A 21,966-nucleotide genomic window follows, 5' to 3' on the forward strand; every position below is an offset into this window, starting at 1 on the left:
GTGTGCATTACAAGACGCTGTTTTGTTTTAATAGGCTCGGAGCATGGTCCACCCTTGACGGTGGCTTGCTTGCACGTGACGATAGGCCATGATTAACCGCCCCGCCAACGTACGGGCCATTGCTGTTCCACCTATTTGACTTCTGCTCACAGCGCGTCGCTGAGAGAATGAAGTTCAAGGGCCGTCTTGCCCAATTCACCCTACGACGCAATGTTGACGGCGGCCATGACGCCAGACATCGGTAGCGAACGCGGAACCGCCGACTCTTGCAGTGCAGCCGTGATGGAGCCTCAACCTCAACTGGAGACAACGCCGCCAAAGACGAATCCGCCCAAAGCACGGTCTCTGTCGGACAGCACGCCCCGTCTTGAGCCCTCTCCGAAGTTTCGCGAACCCGCACGCATGTCCAAAGATGACCAAACCATCGACGCGAGCCCCAGTACACCGCGTCGACCAGACTTCCTCTCGCGAGGCCTGTCTCTGCAAATGCCCCCTCGAGAGTCGCCTATGCCTAGTCCCGCGCACTTTGCTGCCCGCGTGCCCCTCTCTCCACAGCTAGATTCGCGTAACACGTACGCGTCGCCGGCTTCTGTGCTGCCGCGACGGTCGCGCGGTGCTGAGTTCTCAAGAGCCTGCACCAACCTCCACCACTCGACGCTTCCCGATCAGTCCTCGCCCGATTCTTCGCCGACCATTACGCAAAAAGGCATCAAGATACCGCCGCGGAAGCCTCGTTCCAACTCGATGCTGCTTGACTCGCCGAATGTGAGCCTACAGGGTGGATGGAGTCATGGCGATAGAACCGCCCCTTCGAGTTCCGTCGGCAGCATCAACATGATGGGCTCCGAGGATTCGAATAGCTCTTCGGACGAGGTGGACCCACTGGACCCTGAAGACAACGATGACCCTATGATCATGACCCCGCAAGCGAAGACTAATACACTGTTTCCGGGACTCAACGCGAGCAACGGCGGCGTCTTTTCCAACCTGTTCTCACCCGGTGGACAGCCCAACTTTGCAAGCATGCATCGGGCGAGGTTGCGCAAGGGTAGAAGCCGAAAGAGCTCGAGCTCAGCCAGTGGACACAGCTCCATGGCAAGTCCCGGGCCAGCCTCACCGCCAAACGGCAAAGACACGGGATATTTTGCGCGAGAAGCGGCGATGCGTAAAGCGGGCTCGCGACGAGAGAGCCTTTCCCTGTTTGCCAACGACCTCCACATTTCATCTGGAAACGACAGCGGCGACGAGGGCGGCAATATGCCCCATACTCCGGGTGTTGTAAGACGAGTGGTTTCACGGAGAGGCAATTTGCTGGTGAGTACGTATGTTATTGCGGCACTGCAAGAGACTAACTTTACTAGCCAAAGTCAAGACAATTCGGTCGCATCCGAGCGGAGCTATTCGAAGAAGCTGCTCCTGTTGACAGCGAGTTCCGCCGCGAGGCCGAGATCATTCGACAAGTGAGAGAAAGCGACACGGACCTAGAACGACCTTCCGGCACTGCGCAATCGTCACCCAACTTGCTGCCAACAGTTCCAGGTCTGGATGGACCGCTCGAGGGTGTGCCAGAAGAGGGCAGCGAAAGCAACATGAGTCTAGATGGATCGACGTCCAAGGGACTCTTCGGTGCCTTTGGCAGTCTAAACAGTGGTCGTAACTCAGTTGGCCACGGTTTCTGGGGTTCACGCGTCGCACACACGCCTCCGCCATCCTTCCCCCGTGCAGAATCGTCAGCAATGAGCGAGGACATGAATATGGACTCTCCGACCATAGGCGGTGGGGCATCTCGAGCGTCTACGCCCGGTGCCATGCAGCCCCCTACAGCAGCCGAAGCTTTGAAGAAGTCGAACAAACGCCGGCGAGATGACGATTTTGACGAAGCCTCCATCAAACGTCGTGCAGTCTCGCCAGGTGTCAGCGCTCACGGCAGTCCAGTCATCTCGCAGTCTCCTGCGCAAAGGGACGGCAGTCTCTGGGGCACGAATACCAAAGCCAGCCGGGAAACGTCAATCAGCGGCCAGTCACATGGTGAGCGTTCAAACAGTGGCGGCAGCATGAGCATGACGCCGACATTGGGCCCGAAGCGGATAGGTCTGCAGGGTATGACGGATACCAACGATGGGCTGATGAAGATGAGCATCGAGTGATTGCCAGACGTGACTGGGTGTAGGATATTTGTGGCATTGATCATGACTTAGCGCGGCGTTTCCGGGTCTACGGGATCAACAATGGTTGCCCGAAGTGTATAGATACCCAGGGTTGATATTTAGTTTGTACACGAAGTAAAAAAAGCGGATTGCTCCCAGTACGCTATAATGTTCTGATGCCCTCCCCTCCACACGTTTGTGGTCCCTGCACCTCCCGGACCCCACTAAGCGCTCCTGTCCACCCGCAGCTTCGACAACGCGCCAAACAATTGAAGTCGCAACACGAACCCAATCTCCAACTTCCACATAGTGATATCGGAGCCATGTCACGCACAGCCGCCCTCTCCTCCTTTGTCGACAGCGCGCCACCGGGTGAGGTATGCTCTACAAACCCACGTGTAGCTGCCGCCAGCACATGTACTGACAACAGCCCAGCTTGCCGAAGTCACAAAGGCAATCAAGTCGATCCTCGGCGACGACTCGGTCCAGAACGAACTCTCGCCCGCCTTCCAAAAGTACAACGAGGAGCAGTTTACCACAACAAAGCTTCCCGGTGGCAGTACCGAAGTTCTCGTCAGCGAATACAACTCATTAGGAGACGGCCGATACTACGACATTGACACACAGAGCTCCTTTGACTTTGACCATGCCACTGGCAAGGCCAGCGCAGTCCAGAGCTACGTTGTGGAGAGCGCGCACGAAGATCTCCTGTACGTCGCATCTCACCCAGACACCGCCATACAGCACATTGTCCGCGCGAGCTCAGTACACTAACACACACCCCACAGCAAGAGCCTCAACAAGTCCCTCAGCACCCACGCCTCAGAACACTACCCCAAATCCTCGCACGGCGTCTACCCCGTCCCGTCCTCCCCGTCCTCCCTCGCCATCATCACCGTCGCAAACAAGTACTCGCCCACAAACTACTGGAACGGCCGCTGGCGCAGCTCCTACATCTACGACACGTCTTCTGGATCCCTCACCGGCAGCATAAAAGTCGACGTGCACTACTACGAAGACGGAAATGTGCGTCTGCTCACGACCAAGGAGGTCAGTTTGAATGCTGGTAGCAATAGCAATGGAAGCGAGGTTGTGAGGAAGATTGCGGCGGAGGAGAAGAAGTATCAGGAGGATTTGAATAAGGCGTTTGGGAGCTTGAGTGAGGGCGCGTTCAAGGCGTTGAGGAGGCAGTTGCCGATTACGAGGCAGAAGATTGAGTGGGAGAAGATTAGTGGGTATAGGTTGGGTCAGGATATTGGGGGTGGTGGAAGGAGGTGAGAGGGTTAATGGATTGGTGTAGCGGGTGGTGGAATGGTGGGGGATAAGTAGGAGGAGTGGTATTTGAGGAATAGAGGTTACTGAATGTGAGCCATCCAATGATTTTCATATTCATTATTGGTAGACCCTTGACCCCATGTGCCGTATAAGCATACCTGCTGTTGCTGGTGAGAGCTTAGTGAAGTCGTAGCATACCTGGCATGAGTAATACCATGTGTGTTGGTATTGAATTCCAATGTCAGTCAATCGTAGATAATATTCAGATAGGGCTTACACATCACTAACACGAGTCGACGGGGGAGAAATCCAAGATGCTACAAGTCTTCATACTATCTAAGAAGGGCTTCTTCATACACATCATGGCAGCACCCACAAACGCGAATGCCGCGAGATGTCATAGCATCACTTCTAGCCTATACACGAGAGAATCCTCCAGCAACACGGCACTAATAACAACCATGGCTGGAACAAACAACAGACTGCGAAAAACATCATATGGCGAATGGCCACTTGTGAACGCCATAATCCCCCCAGAACGCCGTGTCCACGAAAAACAAAAGTACTTCATAGTCATGACGATTATTTAGTGATGAAGCCCAAGTAATCAGCAACAATCAGTGTCACCATCCTATTACCAAGATTAGTACTTGAATCCAAACCACAGAACAGGGACAAGACTTACGCATGCGGCGCGATACGCACATAGTACGTTCCAAAGCCACGATAGAACCTCAACAGCCCCTCGTCTTTAGCAACCTTCCTAAAGCAATCAAACATGCCCTTGTACGGCATCGTCCCATCCGGGCCCTTTGTCTGTTTCTGCAACCTCGTCTTCATAAAGTCAAACGGCAGCGACAAGAACGACGCAAAGAACCCTGCTACAGCGGACGCAGTAAGCGTCTGTGTGCGAGACGACAGCGACGTGTTCTTGAGTTGTTGCTTTGCTTCCGAGAAGAAAGCCAATTGACCAAAGTTGAGGGCCATGGCGCGGACAACAGTGGGATAACTGCCTGCCCATAACCGCGTGACGCCTTCTTGCTTGCTGATGCGGACGAGGGCGTCGACGACGGACGTGTAGTTTGCGCGTTGGGCAGCAGGTTTCAGGCCGTCGGATTGCATGCGGATGAGCGCGAGATCAGCGGGGTTACCGACGATAGCGGCGAGACCGCCTGCGGCGAGACCGGCGCCTGCGCGTTCTTTGAAGCCGATCGCTGTGCCGTTTTCTTTTGCGCGGGCGCTGAGTTGCTTCATGAATGTGTCAAAGAAACCTAGGCGGGCGGTTGTGTAGACGGCTTGGCGGAGGATACCGGCGCTGAGTCCGGTGTAGAGATCGAGAACCTTGCCTTGTGCAATAATGTCTCTGAAGACTGTGACTGGAGTAGGTTTGGGTCCGGTTTTTACGCCTTCTCCTGCGAGTTGTAGACGCACTTTTACCATGTCTACGGGCTGGATCACGGTTGTTGCTGTCATGCCTGCAATGCCGCCGTTTACAAAAGGTAGTGCAGCGCGCATAAACGGTGTATGCAGGAAGTCTGCAGTAGCTTTCTTGGGATTCTCGGCAGCTTTGGACATGGCGGAGGATGTGTCTTTTAGAACGGCTTCTGAAGATTGCTTTGCGTTTTCGAGGGCGCGAGCGGCGGGCATCTTAAACGTTTGAGAGGTGGCGGCTGCTGTTGTTGACATTGCGTTGTCAGTGACAGCCAAACAGTCTTGACAGGACGAATTATTTGAAGATGGAGAAGGAACAAGTGGACTAGAAGGGGTATATCGCTGTCGCTTTGCTGTACTAGAATAGAACAAATGTGAAGGAAGACTGGAACTGATGGAGTAAGAAAGCCCACAAAAGAGACTCCATGGGCGAATCTTTATCCCAGCATCATAGCACTACGACATGGCGTCGGCGTAAGGTGCTGGCCTGGGCAGAGCCTCAGCCTGAGACGCAGTCGTTCCCATGCGCCTTACACCGCGGCCGTGGACGTCGCAAGCTAGCCGGCTATGACATAGATGTACAGCTTCCTCCGGCGCACAGGAAAGATTGACATCGGACGTGTGAGCGCAGCCGAAAAGCGCACGCACGTGCGATAGCCCTTCTTTTTCCGATTGCACCCGCGCAAGGAGAAATTGTGTATGCTGAGAGACGGTGTAGAGGAAGAGCATAGTTGGGTTGTGCGTACCTCGTGCGCTGTAGTCTGTGCGGAGGATCCAGTCCGCGTCGGAGAAGTGGGGTGTGGGTCGCGGTTTTAGTGGGTATGGTGGTATGCGCTCGACTACCCGCTTCCTAGCATCAAACGACTATGCGACGATACAGCTCGAGCTGAAGGAGCAGAAGAACAAAGTCAGGAACAAGGCTGTGAGTGAAGGTTCTCGGAGGACAGGAGTAGCACGGTGATCTGTTATTCTTAGTTGTCAACAACGCCAGCCAGTCGACCGGTGCCATGAATTGAGGGGTGAGCTGCGTTTCCCCGCATCGAAGAGCTGCCCCAGCGGGCCACTGATATGGACAGCAGCTTGTTCTACGAGGTGCCAGTTGCTCATGGGCCAATCGGGGCGCACCGAATTCCTGAACTCTGATGCCATCTTGCTTCATAGGTTTCCATGTCGAAGTTTAACGTGCACGGCGGAGCGGCATGAGCTGGGCGCACTGATTGTCGCGTGTCCAAGCCATCCGTTTTCCCATGTACCGTTGAGGCTCATGCCATTGCCCGTGGTACAGCTCGAGGAAATACACGATCTTCAGGCACAGAGAATCCCGTCCCTATTGCGCCACATGCGGAACCGCTTGCATGTGAGCGATGACGTTGGTGGTAACGGGCAGCTTCCGGCCAATCGAACGATTGCAACTTCAATAGCAGAGCGTCCCGTCAGATGCCAATGGACCTAACCATCAGCAAACCTATGTAGCAGTACATCAACACGCGCTGTTGCGATACCCTGGCACAAAGGTGCATTGATCTCACTGTGCTTTTCCGGGTAGCATCTGGATTTCCGTGAACACAACGTGCATCCGTGCGTCGTTCTTTGCCGATGTGCATAATATGCACTGTGCTTTTTTACTCGTTGAGTGTTGATATACCCTCGTTTCGCAGATCGGAATTAAGTAAAGAGATCGCTTTGCTTTGGGCGAGACCCTGACTTCTTTTGCGCTTGATGGGGCGGAGTTCAGATCTTGTGCCCAGGTGCGCGGTTGAGGCTGCAATCGGTGGCCCGAGGGTATCCGCGGCCGAAGATATCATGGGAGACGACAAGCTGTGAAGCACTTTGTTGGCGGAGGAATATTCAAGCGGGTTCTGTCATTGCGTGGTATCATATCTATTGCCGAGAAAAGGTCCGTGGACAAGTGGAAGGCCAGACATTTTCTGGCACAGGGTCGGGGATGTGGAGGCGCACAGCCGGGTCTGAACACTTGCAGAAGAAACGAAAGGGTTGCGAACGTATTGTTGAGAATTCATTGTGGTGCAGAAGACTGGTACTCTCTTCGGGAACGAGTGCTATCTTGCATAAACCGCGCAGCTGGTCCGCTCTCTCAACGCCTTCTGCCACAATATCGCTTGATGTTTGCATATTTGGGTATCCTTCAGCCCGTCCGACGCCCAAACGCCGAAATAGCAGCACATAGACTAGATTGACATCTGACTCTCACTCGGATCTCCGAGACCCTCAATAATGCTTGATTGTGGTGGCTGTTGAGTTCCGGAAGCCTGAAGACCTGAGGGCGCATCAGGCATATCATCGTCGCTACCGTCGATCTGTTGAATTTCCTGACGAGGAGCCTGCACATCATCGTCGGAACTGTCGCCTTCATGGTCAGCTTGCAGCATGCGTTTGATTCTGCGGACGAGGATAGGGTCGGTGCGAACGTCGTTTGCGGTGAGCATCTGAGAAACAATGTCAGCACAGGCACACAGCGGGACGAGTAGCCGACCCAGTTGGAACGACATGTGGCGGCACTTACTTTATCGCATCCATTGACGGGACATTCCACGGCTTTTTGGCCGTCCACCCTGTGAGGCCCGTTTCGGATCATATCGAGGATGGCATTCTTCTCGAATGTGTGAGGACACTTGTTGCTCGAATACGGGTCCTTGAACTGCTGGTATGTGATGGGACACCTGGTGCTGACTGTCGCCCTGTCGACTACAATGTCGTCATCGTCATCAAACTCTCCCCGATTCGTAGTGTCCGTTATGCCAGGCGCTGGCTCCCCAGACTCTGTAAACCATGTGTCTTCATGGCCCAGTACCGGGCCATCGTCACCAAACTTCGCGTCGTGCACCGTGCGCTTGAAGTCGCGGTAGTCGTTGTTGCGGGCGTAGCGGCTTATGTGCGAGCGTGCCGTGTAGGCGTCCTTTTCGCGTTGTAAGCGCGTTGCAAACAGTTCGCTTGCACCCGTAAGGGCTATACGAGAGCCGTCAAGAGGAGTAGGTCCAGGTGTTGGCCCATCATCCATCTCATCATCATCACCGTCTTGTCCGTGTGCCCGCTGGCTCGCTGCTTGGGTCTGAGTTTGTCGTTGATGCTCGCGCTGCGTCATCTGAGTCTCATACTCTTCTGCCAGTTGTGCGGGCGCAATGGTTCTCAACCATTCCAGAGCTTCCTCGATGCGCTGCGCCGCAATCTCCGAGTCGATGACTGCTCGCATGCTTTCCTCGAGCTTCACAGTCGCCTCGTCTACATTCGCCTGTAGTTCTGCCATGATGCGCTCCTCGTTTTCTTTCTCGTCCAGGTTCTTACCCGCCGCCCATTTCTTCTGTCGCCGGGTTATGTACTCGGCGTGTTCGCGCAGTGTGTCATTGACACTAGCTGCAGCATTGGTGATGTGCCCAGTTGCCAGTTTGTTGTGCTTCTTGATATCGTTCATATTGCGCCCTTGAAGGCTGCGCAGTTCTCGTGTGGCTTCTGCATCGAGGGGGTGTGACGGCTTCTTGTACTCTGGCAGGAGGTCGGCATTGCGATTACTGCTGCTGGTACGGCTTGGAGTGGGTGCCACAGACTGACGACTGGCCGAAGGTCTCGCTGTCGAGTACCGTATTCGAGACGACATTTCGTGTTATCTGCGTGGTGTTGCTGCGCGTGCTGTGCCGTGTCTAGGAGAAGCGATGGCACGAAACACGATGCGGGGAACGCGTTGTTAGAGCCATTCTAGTACTAGCGTGGTCGCCAGATCACGTGTCGTCCGCTCCATCTGTCATCCATGAACTCGACTAGAGAACATAGAAGGGAATCTTAGCAATGGCTCCAGGGCGACATCTTGAGATCTGTACAATTCGAATTACTGGAGGAGAGTCAAATAAGCGAATGTGTACAGCTTCTGAGCCCCAGCGTCCTCCCACACATGCGAATGCGCGAGGCAAATACTCAGTTACTTTGGCCTGCGGCAATGGTTCTGTACTTCGCTCTCCCTACAATGATCAACTAGCACTAAGAATACAACACGCTATTCTGGGCGCTTGACTGCAGGAAGCAATCTCCTCCATGCGTGGGACTCTCCCCCACGCACTTTTAGGTCAAATTCCCGGCCATGCAGAGCCGGCATACCAAGTGAACGCCCAGCCGGGCGCATGCCGCGACGTCGGAATAGTGGAGTCATAGTCAGCCCATGGCCGCATATCCCAAGCCTTGTCCAGGCTATCCCCGCCGTTTATCCATAGACATGTGGTCAGACGAGAGGCCGTCTAACCAGTGTGTAATCGAGTCGCGGCCATACTGCCTCGCTGTCCTACATGTTCGCACTGGTCGGTTCTCAGGATCAGTTGTGTAAAACAAAATGGGAAGAAGTCAAGGCATTTGCATTTTGATAGTGTTGGTATTCGAGCCGTATCAAAATCCATGGTCCACGTCCTAACCCCTTCGACCCTGACCAGTGCGTCTATTATCCAAATTTTCCGAAAAGTGTGTGGTATCATAAGATGTTAAAGAAGAAATAAAGGCCCTCCGAATGCAAGTACTCCGTAACTTTGAGCGAACATCAATCGCTCTCTAATCGCTATCATAACCATAACGTTCATATGCGCCCTACAAACGCCACCCAGCACTCTCTACAAGAAGCCCTTTTCGAGGTGCAACATGTGCGGGGACGTTGCAATGGCCCTCGGCCACGAGGTATGTGCTTCCAAGCTGCGCTGTCGTCTCCGGAGTCGACGCGTGCCTTGGCCAGCGTGGCTACGCTTGTGCTGCTTCCGATTCCTTGTCGCCATGCGTCGACAGTTTCACCTCAGCACGCTCGTGATTGTAGTTGTAGTCTGTGGCGCCTTGTTGGACAGAGGAAGGCCCTTCTCGATATCGCGCATCTTGTTGGCGTTCTTGCCTGGGGGCGGCGAGTTGAGTCTGATGCCTGTTCTTCGGTTCTGGCGGTTCTGCTTGCCTGCTTCGGCAGTGGAGCGGCCGGTGAAGCGGCGAGAGGCACGACGAATGGATGCTCGAACGTCCCATTGGCGCTTCTTCGCGAGCCACCAAAGTACCCCTGAGGCAACTGGACTCATGTTAGTTCATGCATCTTCAGTTATGTACTGTGGAACATACTGGATCCAAGGACGACTATGACCGCGACCACAATGATCGCTGCGATAGCACCTCCAGAGAGGGAGAAAGCACCCTTCTGCGATCCCGCAGCACCAGCATCACTTGGATCTTCCGGGTTGTCGTTGCCACCGTTGTAGCCCGGAGGAGGAAGATCGCTTCCCGAAGACGAGTCCTGAGCAAGGGCGAGCAGCGGGAGAAGAAGCGAGAAGAGGAGAGACCTGCTCATGGTGTTGATGTGTACTGTTGGAATGCGGCGCAGGCGGGACAAGTGATCGGATTTCACGTAGCACGAGGATGGCGTGAAGGACGTTCGATCAACTGGAGGAATACCAACAACTCGCTACCGGAACGGAGGGCATGTCTCTATATTTGCGTGCCCGCGTGCGGACATCTTTTACCCAAGCCAATACCTTCCCTATCGCTCGTCCAATACCCCGCCAGTCTCAGGGCTCCTCGGCGGTTAGCATCGTGCGCTTGGACGGCAGACCAGGTTGGCTGCCGGAGTGTACATCAGGCCATCTTCTTAATATAGCGGCATTGGCGTCGACCTTTGTCGGCTTGGGAGGATAAGCTGAGGGGATTGGCAGGGCGTGATGGGTAGTGGGCGCGTAACGTTGTGGATGAAGATCACCGTGCAGCTGAGCTAGGGCGAGCTGAAGTGTGATTGGATGGACCCTGGTAAGAAGCGCCCGGCTAGCATGTCGCCGCACACCTGTGTTTCAGGGGACCATGTAGGACGATTATTCTTCATTCACGACTGCAAGGCGTACCTGTGACAGCTACCGCTTATCGTAGTCGGTATGGCCATAGTACGTAGGTATTTCTGGCTCCTCATCTCCGGTACGCTTCACATTAGCCAGCAACCTAACGGCGCAATGCGGATCAGGCGACGCAAAAATGGACTCAGTTGACAGGCAAGACGACCTTCCCCACGAACACTGACACCACAGGAACTAGCCTGGCGGATGCATGCTGCCACCTAAATCCACGACGGTTGTCCGTGTGATGCGTCCATGGATGGATTTTCATTCGAGCTGTCGCGTTTCACGTCCGCCACCACGTGTCCTCGGCCAGGTATCCCCTAGAAATAGACGAGAGGTATCAATGGTGACTGGAGGGAACTCCGGCGCCTCAGAGCAAAGCGTGGCAAGAGGCATCGTGCTATCCTCCGATGAACAGGCCATAGCTGTGATCACTGCAATGTGAAAAACATACCGACACGGCATGCTGAGAATACTGGACTTGGAAACCGGTGTTGATTGCTCCAGATGAAAACCAAAGAGGAAGCAATGATTCGGAAGATGTGGCGACAGAGTATGTCGCAACAAGAGCGACCGAGTGCAACAAGGTGGGATGCGTGTAGTGAGGCTCTGACAATCGTTTCGCTTTTCGTGGGTGTCGTCTTTCGCATCATCGTTCCTGCCATCATGTCTAGCCCGGATGTTCAGCCGGAGGTACGTGTGGCGTCATGTTGTTGAGATGTGACATGCTGCAGCAGATGAAGGAAAGAACGACGACGAGGGCAGAGCTGCAAGCTTCGCCGCCCCTCACTCCTTCCACAACACGACACATCGCCTCCACACGTACCAGCCGGCTGGTCTCCAGTGTTGTTTCTTGTCGTTCACTTACTCTGTCTGGTTCTCGCCCCATCTCACCTCCTCGCATCCCCTCGCACCTGTCACTGACAGCCACTTACCATGGCCGGGAAGGCTCGGAGAAGCGAGCACCCGCCGAAGAGGCAGAAACTCTCAAGACTCAGGAATGAAGTACGCCCAGAATCAACCGATGATGAGTGGGATCGCAGGAACAACATCGTTCAGGTTCCGAACAGCGACACGGTTGTTTCTGGAACTCAGCCTGATCACGGTGGAGATTCCTATCATGAGGATCCTATTCCCGACAATCAGTCCGACATTAGTTTGAGTCCCAATTCCGCGGCTCTTCTAGAGCGCACTGCAGTGACGAAGAAGACGAAGAAGATTGAACATATTCCATTCTCTATCAATCTTCTTTCTAGGAACCCTATCGGAATGAATGATAGCTCTGCATCAGCAGCTCCAAGCCCAAACCCATTCGCCATGTCATACTCACAAACAAAGAGAGGTTTCAGCAAGCCGTATCCGAAGGAGGATGCCACTGCTGCGGAATCTACCCATATCGGATTGAGGACGCTTGATACTCAACAGCACGAAGCTCATGCATCTCAAGGCGAGCAAGTATCTCACCCGAGGTCGATCGGACTAACATCGGATAGATCTCACTGCGATGGCAGAGCCTGTACATGTTCCACCACATCTTCCTGATGACGCCCATCTTGATGAGCCATATTTCATGAGCAACCCAAATATGAACGTCTTGGATCAACCGGTCACTAGGCGATCTCGGGAAGAGCCTACCCACACTCCGTAAGAGCTCCTAGCAAGCTAATAGAACTTCCCTAATACGGTTAGACCCATGCGACTGAACGAGACGTCTGACGTTCTCCCTTCAGCACAGCTTGGCATGAGGCCTGTCTCTCGAGCTGGTAGGGTCCCGGGTGTCAAGAAGCGCAAGAAGCGCAAAAAAGGACAGCTGTCTCAGCAGCCTGAAGGCCCAGGTCCTCGATCGAGAGTCACACCGAGCTTTGCTCATCAAGCCGAAACGACCGGTGTACTAGCACCCGACACCTCCGCTGACCCTCGACGTCTCTCCGAAAACAACACCGGTGGCGATGAAAAAGATGCTTTCCGCGCTACGGCATTCCAAGGTCCTGCTCCTGTCGTCCATCGACATGGGCATGTACATACTACAGACTCCCAGCTGCCGAATGAAGAGCATGGATGTATTGCTGACGACAACGAGTCCTACAATCCTACACAAAGCCTCATGGATACGACTTCCCAAGACTTTCAAGACTCCTCTGCTCAACGTCAGTTCCCTACGTCTTCTATGCAGGTTCTGCCTACTTTACCTCAGCAGCGTGATATGGTTGAGCCAATGCAACAACCATTGGTAACTTTCCATGATCACGCTGGCAGTCTCGGTCCTGATAAACGGGTGGCGTTGTCTACTCATACCTCTGGTCACTGTGCCTTGCCCAATAGTCACGGGCTAGTCGAGGTACCTGCTGTACCGACTCAGCCTCAACAGCCGAAATCGCATGCGGATATTAATCTCCTCCTACCTCAGCCAGGGACTACCGGAACTCATCCGCATAGCAACTCGGATCGGGACGGGCCTCTTCGTATGACAAAGCCACGACGAAAGCTACGACCAAGTGGACCAATATCACACGATATTCAAGGAAAAACCATTTCCCCTAGTATCGAGGACGCTATGGAGAATTTTAGAGTAGCAATACTTGCAAACAAGTATCGAGTGCAGCATGAGACCACGACGATCACCCAGCAACACAATGCGGAGATTGCTGAGCTTCAACAAACGATCAACCATCAGACCCAGTCCATCGCAGAATACGAGGAGAGGTATCGGAAACTGGAAGAAACTCTTACTGAACTTACCAACGCCGCCAAGAGGAACCAGAGAATTGTCACAGGCCTTCAGCAGGATCATGAGAATCTGCAAAAAATCACTAAAAGTTTCCAAAAAGAGTGCGGAAGAACCTTGACTGAGAAGATCACCGAACTTGAGGATGAGAAGCGGGCATTACAGCAAGAAGTTGGGACGATGACTGACAAGCTCGCTGCAACGCAACGGAAGATGAGATCGACGCTCGAGGATGTTTGGAAGCGATTGCTCCTATCCGAGTCTAAGAGGGAGGACCTGGCCGAAAATGTGGGCAAGCTAGAAGCTGCATTGAACGATGAGCGAAAGAATCGCGACATCTTGAGCAAGCAGCTTCTTTCTGGCATCCACAGCATTCCGCGCCAAATTATTGACAGCTCCGATGCTCTCACTGAAAAGATCGAATTGCTCACGGCTTCGCTCGAAAACGCTGATGCTCGCGATAGCCGGCGTGACCAAATCAAAGAGAGTCTGGATGTTTTGCAAACCCTTCGACAGACGCCTGCCTTGACGGTGCAAGATATCGAGAAAATGAGCAGCATATTGCGTCTCGTACATGAACGGTCAGTGACAATACGATATACGCTGCATATCAGCATACTAACTGAACGCACAGCCTGGACTCGGGTCTCGATACTCTCTCAGAAACCGTGACAGGCAAAGTACTACCTGATGCAGAGCTTCAGAAGTTCATCAAAGAACAGATACATGGTCTCCAAACTGAAATGCTGAAGCATGAGGAGGTCGCAGCCGAGAGCCGCAAGATGCACGAACTGAACATTCGTCTCGAGTCACAACTCGGAGCGCAGCAAAAACATTGCAACGAACTTGAAGAGAAGATCAAATGTTACGCAAATGATGAGATCGATCTCAAAGCTTTGTACGAGCAGTTGAAACGTGACCTGAGTGTACTGAGAGACACTCCACCTATTGACACGTCAGGGCTTGAGCAAGAAATTCTTGATCTCTGCCAGAAGTTGCAGAAGGCTGAAGAAGATCTGGCAGCAGTCAATACTAGGATCGAGAAGATGGAGAGTGAAAGAGATACATACAAGGTAATCATTTTCAAGCTCATGTCCATTGCTATGGTTTTGACAACCAGCAGAGTCGCTACGAAGACGTCAAAATACAGCTGCGTGAGTTCCAGGAAAGGCCAACGGTAAGGAGACCGTCTTATTACGTGACTCCACTAATCTTGTAAAAAGGTCGAGGAAGCCACCGCCGCAGGCGAGCAGATCGCACAGGACTGTCAAAGAGAATTCGAAGAGAAAGAGCGCAGCTTCAGAAGAGAGATTCATCAACTTACAGTCCAACGTAACGAGAAAGAGAAAACACTTCAAGAACTGAATGAAAAGCTGGATGCTGCAGATACTCGGCTGGATGAGCTGAACGAAAAAGTTCAAACGCTCGAATCGATGTCAGTCGAAACAACAAACTTCCAAAAACAACTGGAAAGTATGACGGACGAACTCCATAACAAGGAAGGGGACTGTGCAGAGTTGAACCGACGCTTCCAAGAAAAGACAGAGGAGATGTTGGGATTGCAGGACCTATGTGCCAACCTCCAGACTCAACTAGCCCAGCAACAAACGACCATGCAAACTTTACGCCAGGATGCTGATAGTGAACTTACAAAAGTACGACAAGACGCAAGCGATACGCTTCAGCTATCTTCCGATCAGGTCTCGAGCCTTCAGATGGAAAAGAAGAACCTGTCGACTCGGCTCGAGCAGGTCAAGATGAACGAAGTCAAACTACAATATGAGGCTGCAGAACTACGTGCTGCAAAAGAAGCAGAAATCACTCGAGTAAAAGCAGAAGCAGATGAAGAGAATCGGAAGCTAGTCGAACAGCATCGCATCGAAGCCGATGATTTGAGACGCCGTATGAGCCAGAAAGATGCTGCCTTCAAGGAGATGGAAGCGAAGTTCCGGCTCGCGGAAGGCCAACACAAAACCAAGATTGCGAAAGATCGTGAAAAGGCTGAGTCGAACATGTGTGAGCTCGAACAGAAGTATCGAGATGCTCTGCGAGTGGCACACGAGCAAGGTAACCTCAATCAGCAGGTCGGCTTCCAAGTTCAGACAGCGAAGCCTCGGAAGAAAGTCAGCCGGCAAAACCAATCAATGCTTGAAGTCCCCGAGAAAGAAGATCCTCATTCTCAGAAATCATGCTCAGGCTTCCATGCCGAGGTTCCGCAAACTCAGCTCGAAGACGAGGATCTGTTCGCAACCCAGTTCGGAGGGAAAAGCGGGATCAATGACATTTTCAACGGTACAATTGATGTCAACCATGAGACTGGAACTGCCACAAAGAACCAGGATATTCAATGTTTGTCTACGACGCAAGATGCTTCCAATGGAAGATCGTTACAAACGCCACAGCAACAACTCAAGCATCAAGTCTCGAGCTCGTCCGATCTCAGTAGCATATCCACTGATGAGCTAACCATGATGGGGAATCCCCAACCTGTATCGTTTGGTATACTTGGAGGCTCCGACCGTGGTAGATCCATTCCTGGCAACGCATCTTTTAAGTTTTCGCAGACTCTGGACGAGACTCAACTTGTACCGTTTGCCGTATCTCAGAGCTACAGCCGCGGTCCTTCAAATCGTCGTATAGCTTTGACCGATAACGAGTCTGTGGCCGGCTCCCAGTCATCTCGATCGTCTGGACGACCACAATCGCAAGCCAATACATCGTCTCGGCTAGTTCCGCCTCCCAGTATCACCTCTGGATACCTTCGGCCAAGCATTGAGGATCATATGGTGGATCTCGGAGCATCGACTCGGCATACTATGTACAGCAAGGCTGATCCAAAACTTAGCGGTAGCAAGTCTAGGTCTTCAAAGCTGTCTTCGCCTAAGCAGATTCATAACCAGCATGGTAGCCAGCATGAATCTCGACGCTCTGCTTTGCTGGAATCCCAACATGGTTCCTCGCAAGACGTGAAGCACGATCACGCGGAGAAGAGAAAGAGTAGCACAAGCCAGACAGAACGGGATTCAGCAACTAAAAAGCAGCGCACCAAATCTCAATCTCGGCCCTTGAACTCCTCACCTGATCTTCTACATCAACCTCCGTATGTCGCGACTACTCGCCCTAAAGCACAGAAAACCATACCATATGCAAATGGTGGTCCTACAAGTTCATCCCAACCAAAAACCCCGGTCCCTTCCTCTCGTCCCCGTGCTCGTATCTCTCGCCAGGTCCCGTCCTCCGGTAACGCATACTTCCCTCGTGGTCAGTCTATATCCCAAACAGCCGCTAGTGGTCCAGTCCACCGCTCCTCGACCCGTCTCACAAGGAGCAAGAGTGAGCATATTCTTGTTGTGACACCGTCTGAATGAAGCTAACGCGGCCGGTGTAGGTAGGAATGGTACTGCGTTCGGGGACCACTTCACCGAGCGTTTCAACCAAGAGCTGAATCAGCAGCGGTAAGTGAGCAAAGCGCCATAGACAGGTCGGGTGGAGCGGGTGTGCGGGGAGTTCGTGTACTCTTGAGGACTTTATGATACTCGACATCGATCTCGGTTCAAGGCTTTCGTTTCTTGATTGGCGTTCGAGGCTTGCATGAACTATATGATGTGGTTTAGTGGCATCCTGCATGGGTATTATTTACCCGAGCAGCAAATTTCGTGGGGGGCAACTGATATGGCGGAGATACTGTCTTATAGTGAACTGTATTCCACACGGTCGATATACCTATGTAGCAAACTCAATGCAAGTATTGTGTAGCGGAATCTCTTCGAGCCCTGCATTTGCGTAGGAGTGCAGCTATTCTTTGGAGAGCCTACATCGCCTGGAACGTGCTTCACCGAGTGATTGAGGGTGGTCGGTGCTGCTTTTCGTGTGATTTGGCGCTAAGGTTTGTGATGTTGACAGGTCTTTTAAAGCGCTCCTTTGCCACCCACACCACCAACTCACCCTCAACAATTTCTTCCGCAGAGGCTGTGGCTACTCTCATAGATACCTTCGCACCTTTTCCATCTTTTGTCTCTCTTTCTGCGTTGCTTTTGAGCCATTGCGGTCCCTTGGCGACGGCGTCAATGTGGAAGTTCCGAATCCCTCCTGGCTTTACCTTCCACAACGACGCTCTCAAACCTGAGTCAAGCCGGCGAGAAGCTGGCCAAGAGTATAAAGAACCAGCTCCAGCTTACGGTAAGCTCATACGAAGTGGCGCCGCCGATATCCACGCCCTCGTGTTGACATTGTAGCTGGCAAAAATCTACTCCGCCCGAGGCGGCCACAACCACAACAGTCTCAGCAAGAGACCACAAGTAATTGAACAGTAAGTAAACATCCCTTCTCACCCTCAGTGCTCCATAGACAGAGGGGACGAGGATATCCCACTGCTCTACTCCTGGTTGTTGACCTCTGCCGCTCGCCTCCGCGTCGACGGCGACGGCGGCCGTGTCCAGGGCCATATGACTTCAGCACCTAACTAAAGCCGGTATCTCGAGATGACTGCGCACCAGTTTTCTCGAGAGACTGTGCTTGGAATATCGCCGGTCATAGCTGTATGGGAGGCTCGACCTCTGCTATGACTGATGGCGCTTCTGCAGAGGCGTGCACCCGAAGACACGACTTGTCTCTGGGCCTTTCATACCGCTTTGCTGACGCTGTGCTTAGCTCAACTGATACTCCGTTCGATCAGAGCAACGCGACTTGGTTGGTCTTATCATATTATCGTTGTCGCTGTTGATCCCAAGTCATGCTGACGAGTAACAGGTCACTTGTCGAGTACCCTTTCTCCTTCGTTACCCGCATCGTACGGTATGCCTTCCCACTCTTTTGTCGGATCGGGCCAGTCGAATCATGAGAACCTCTGGCCTTCCTGAAAAGAGCTGCAGTCCTTCGTCCTGCCACCCTCAACATGGACCTAGATCGAAAACCATGGCGCGGTATGGCGGGCGAAACGATACGAGAGAAAACCAACGCACCTCGAGCCAAGACCCGAGCGATATCACTCGGATAACGTGCAGCTGGTGGATTTCTCTGGTGGTTGGGGACCATGGGCAGGGCTACTCAGGCGGCTTGTCACCGCGTTGACATTGGTCAGTTCCCCTGTTGGTGATAGCCGTCTACCGATACGTTCGGAACGTCTTCAGGCTCTTACGCGATGTCGTTGACCAAGGGAAGACCTTGACTGTGCTGACGTATTGTTCAGGTTCGATGTCTCTCCCACATTTCGCAACACCCCCCATTCGACTGGCTCCGCTTGTCGCGACATCCCAGCATGACGGAACAGATCTCTACCTCGCTGCCTTGAGTAAGTTCAGACCAGCTTTGTCTCCCTCCCAATCTTTTCGTATCCTGCTGTAGGCGCAGGGTGTAGGAGTATCGATCTTCCATATCCTTGCTCGTACATCCACGCGCCGAGATCAACAAAAGACCTGCTCGACCGTCCCAGCCTATTCCAAGTGCAGGCTTCGCTGCTTTAAACTACAACTCTCTCCTTTGGGAAGCTCTTGGGTAAGGAAAGAGCCTTATCTTTCATGTCGGCAGGTCGATGCACGATTGGCCCATGGCGAGCTAGCTCCTACCCGCGAGTGCCGCATGTGGTTTGTCGTTCTCATACATTTTTTTTCATCTTGGAGCGATCTTGTAGAAACTGCTTACAAGCATGCTAACTGACAACTAGGCAGTAGCTCATCCAAGAGGTCAGAGAAGATGAGGAAAGGTATTAAATACCGCTGATGAAGTGCGTCTAAGAGGCCGCCGTATCGTCCCTTGCATCTTGCCGTATTTGATGCATCGAGTCAGAAGTCTTTATCGGCAAGTTTTGCTGATGGTAACGCATATTCTCCTGTAGCAGAGATTCAGCCTCCGTACATATCTCCCTTGTACACCTACTTCTCCTTATACACAATGTCCCCGATAATGACACATCAATACTCGTTCCAATCACCGAAAAATCGCTGTCGAAGCCTATCGCTGAGGGTCTTTTTTGTTCGTTGTCGATCGATTTTTGGATTCGTTTTGCTGACGTCGATGAATGTAGGCAGGCCAAGGCCAAGACAGCCACATCGAAGGTATGCATGCCGTCGTTTATGCGGGTTTCCCATCCCTATAGTGACTATTGGTGGGATGCACAAACGACCGATGTTCTTGGTGCAGTGTTGTGCGAGGCCCACAGTCTTCCTCGCAAAGGCAAGAGAATGATTCGTAGGAATCATCGCACTCCACCATGCGATTGTTAGCATCGAAGAAATGCTGGAGGCCCCACTGACGTTTCGTTCCACGCTTGTTGAGAGGTCCCACTGGCAATACGTGAAGCCATCTGCATCATCTGGGAGGTCCTGGCAACTCGGGACGCAACTCGATCAGCTTCGACTTGGTAAGTCTTCTCAAATCTTTGCGTCCTCCTTGCTTTAGTGATGGCGCCTTCATTGGCTCGCTCGTGTCGAATACCCATGAGAACAACGCAACGCAAATCCTGACCTCTTCCCCTCCTTCGGTGAACGTCGAGACTTCGATCACATTTCTAAACTGACATGCTTCAGGCTTTTAGAACATCCAGCCCGAGTCTTGGACCTGTTATCAATAATGTCAGTAAGTAATCTCGAAACCTATTGATCCACCTGTCGCAATGATGTTATCACAAATGCGTTACTACTGATACGCGTCTATGCGTCGTATACCCATGATCATAAAAATGATGATTTCTGAGCGCTCATTATCCCCCTTTGTCGTATATCTTGTTGTCAAAACCAAGTTGACCTCAATCTAGATGCGGTATTTTGCGGGCTTGGCCTATACAGCGCACCGTTCTTCTCAAGGCTGGAAATTGTGCATTTTGCCAGCGCCAGCTAATGACGAAACGTTGGAGGGAATTCTCATACAACTATCCATGGAGATAGTGCTATCTGTAACTATGAGGTAGTCGTCTTGTCCCTCGTTAGTCGCCGCGGGTGTTTGAGCTGTAACTTACAACAAGGCAGGCATCATGCTCAGGCAAGGTCGTATAGGCGCTTCATTCTGTCCTTCTGTTGATGAAGCGGATGAGGTAAGCTTGCTGTTCCAGTATACCATTCTGATGTTGCCGTGATCGAAACGTTGTGAGGCCTGCTCAATGAGGGTTACGAAGCTCTCCCCGCAAAGGCCAAATGAACCAACGCGACGAGCAAGTCATAGACGCTGTAATAGTGATCCCGGAATGTTCTTGCATACGGATAAGGCCGTCCTTTACGCGTAGAAAGTCAAGTGTCGGGCGTTGCCAACGCCTCCGTGTCATCTCCGGTCAAGCCACAGCTTGATCGCACCGTGTGTCCTCAATCTGTACAATACATCCCACCGCCTTCGCCACAGGCCATTGCATGCGCTACTGCGGATATGATGTTTGTTCATCGTAAGGAAAAACGAGGAGGGGCTGGGAATCTGCCGGTAAAGGGGCTGGGGACGCTTTGTACGAAACCGGTTAGCTGAAGTTTGACGTCCCGAACATAACTAATCGCCTCATCAGACATCTTGCCTGCTGCATCACCGCCGCCGCGTTCATCGATGCTCCAGGCCCTGTGAGCCGGTGTCGTTGTAGATCGAAGAGTTGGACGAGACTTTGTTGTCTCAGCTGTTTAGTCCTGCGCTCCGCTCATTGTCGGTCCGCTGCTGCTTGCTGCTTCGCAACGCGTCTGGCACATTCGGCGGCGGTACCTCGCGATGCGCAGCTCGACATTACTGCCTTCGCATGCCAAAGGTACGTTCCGCGTCATCTGCTTTTCTCCTCGTCTCTAGTTGCGATGCGGTCTTCCTTTAAACTGTCCTCTTCTCTGCATGTGTTCGTCTTGGTCCATTTTAACGTACTGCGGACGTTGGCTACGCTCCGCAGGGCGACTGCGCATCGGGAAGAGAAGGATTCGTTTGGACGCGCCGGCTATTGGGAATTATGCCGCGACTCTTCAGCCAGCTAAAGTCGTTGCCCACTTCTGCTTTTTTACGGGATCGTCATACTCTCTTGCCATACTACAACCAGTTCCGCCCGCATCGTGGTTTGTCTCCTACCCAGTGCGAAGCAGCCTGCGGTACCCTACTGTGACTGTCCTTTGTCGTAGTATGTTTGGCGGCTCATCAGTATGAACGGTCGAGAAGCTCGGGACGATTGGAGTGGATCGGTCTTTGCATGATCGTCTCCTGCCGAAAGTGAGTAGTGCAGGACAACAAATACAGCAGCCGCTGGTCTTCGCAGTACCTCTGTACCCGTTGAGGACATATCCGCGGGGTATTAGGCGCACTTTGCCTTCGCATCGAAGCCAGAACCATTCTGCCCTCCACGCCATGTGCGGACCTTCTGCGAATCCCGGTTCGCTTCGACCCATGGTTGCGAGTATGGATGCGGGAAGTCCAGACACGCATTTCGCCGTGAAGAAGGGCGGGAGACAATGTCGCATCGGATCCTGGTACCTTGGTTGGGTGACAAGGCTGGCGACGCAGTCGTTACTGCGGCTCGCCAGACCTTGACACGCCTTGTCGACAAGAGGATTCGCTGATGGTAGATTCGAAAACTCACTATGAGCTCCAA

The 21,966-nt window shown here is 52.8% G+C and overlaps 6 protein-coding genes across 6 annotated transcripts; 3 read left to right on the forward strand and 3 right to left on the reverse strand.

The window, feature by feature from the left end:
- Positions 1–210: 210 nt before the first annotated feature.
- Positions 211–2,147, forward strand: ACET3X_001646 (uncharacterized protein; the record flags this gene model as incomplete). Its single annotated transcript, XM_069446960.1, has 2 exons — positions 211–1,314; positions 1,362–2,147. The coding sequence occupies 2 exons, from the start codon at positions 211–213 to the stop codon at positions 2,145–2,147; spliced, it is 1,890 nt and encodes a 629-aa protein (XP_069311888.1).
- Positions 2,148–2,470: 323 nt separating this feature from the next.
- ACET3X_001647 (uncharacterized protein) lies at positions 2,471–3,425 on the forward strand (the record flags this gene model as incomplete). Its single annotated transcript, XM_069446961.1, has 3 exons — positions 2,471–2,524; positions 2,583–2,857; positions 2,936–3,425. 3 exons carry the CDS (start codon positions 2,471–2,473, stop codon positions 3,423–3,425), a joined length of 819 nt encoding a protein of 272 aa, XP_069311889.1.
- Positions 3,426–4,004: 579 nt separating this feature from the next.
- ACET3X_001648 (uncharacterized protein) lies at positions 4,005–5,069 on the reverse strand (the record flags this gene model as incomplete). Its single annotated transcript, XM_069446963.1, has 2 exons — positions 4,005–4,053; positions 4,108–5,069. 2 exons carry the CDS (start codon positions 5,067–5,069, stop codon positions 4,005–4,007), a joined length of 1,011 nt encoding a protein of 336 aa, XP_069311890.1.
- A 1,973-nt stretch (positions 5,070–7,042) lies between these two features.
- Positions 7,043–8,466, reverse strand: ACET3X_001649 (uncharacterized protein; the record flags this gene model as incomplete). Its single annotated transcript, XM_069446964.1, has 2 exons — positions 7,043–7,300; positions 7,378–8,466. The coding sequence occupies 2 exons, from the start codon at positions 8,464–8,466 to the stop codon at positions 7,043–7,045; spliced, it is 1,347 nt and encodes a 448-aa protein (XP_069311891.1).
- Positions 8,467–9,198: 732 nt separating this feature from the next.
- Positions 9,199–10,544, reverse strand: ACET3X_001650 (uncharacterized protein). The gene is made up of 2 exons (XM_069446965.1): positions 9,945–10,544; positions 9,199–9,894 (listed from the first exon to the last, which is right to left on the reverse strand). Exons 1-2 carry the CDS (start codon positions 10,168–10,170, stop codon positions 9,632–9,634), a joined length of 489 nt encoding a protein of 162 aa, XP_069311892.1. The 5' UTR covers positions 10,171–10,544; the 3' UTR covers positions 9,199–9,631.
- A 1,097-nt stretch (positions 10,545–11,641) lies between these two features.
- Positions 11,642–15,876, forward strand: ACET3X_001651 (uncharacterized protein; the record flags this gene model as incomplete). The annotated part of the gene is made up of 6 exons (XM_069446966.1): positions 11,642–12,152; positions 12,199–12,349; positions 12,395–14,011; positions 14,065–14,554; positions 14,654–15,779; positions 15,833–15,876. 6 exons carry the CDS (start codon positions 11,642–11,644, stop codon positions 15,874–15,876), a joined length of 3,939 nt encoding a protein of 1,312 aa, XP_069311893.1.
- Positions 15,877–21,966: the final 6,090 nt, after the last annotated feature.

This window comes from Alternaria dauci, chromosome 1 (genome assembly GCF_042100115.1).
Source record: "Alternaria dauci strain A2016 chromosome 1, whole genome shotgun sequence".
NCBI lineage: Eukaryota > Fungi > Ascomycota > Dothideomycetes > Pleosporales > Pleosporaceae > Alternaria > Alternaria dauci.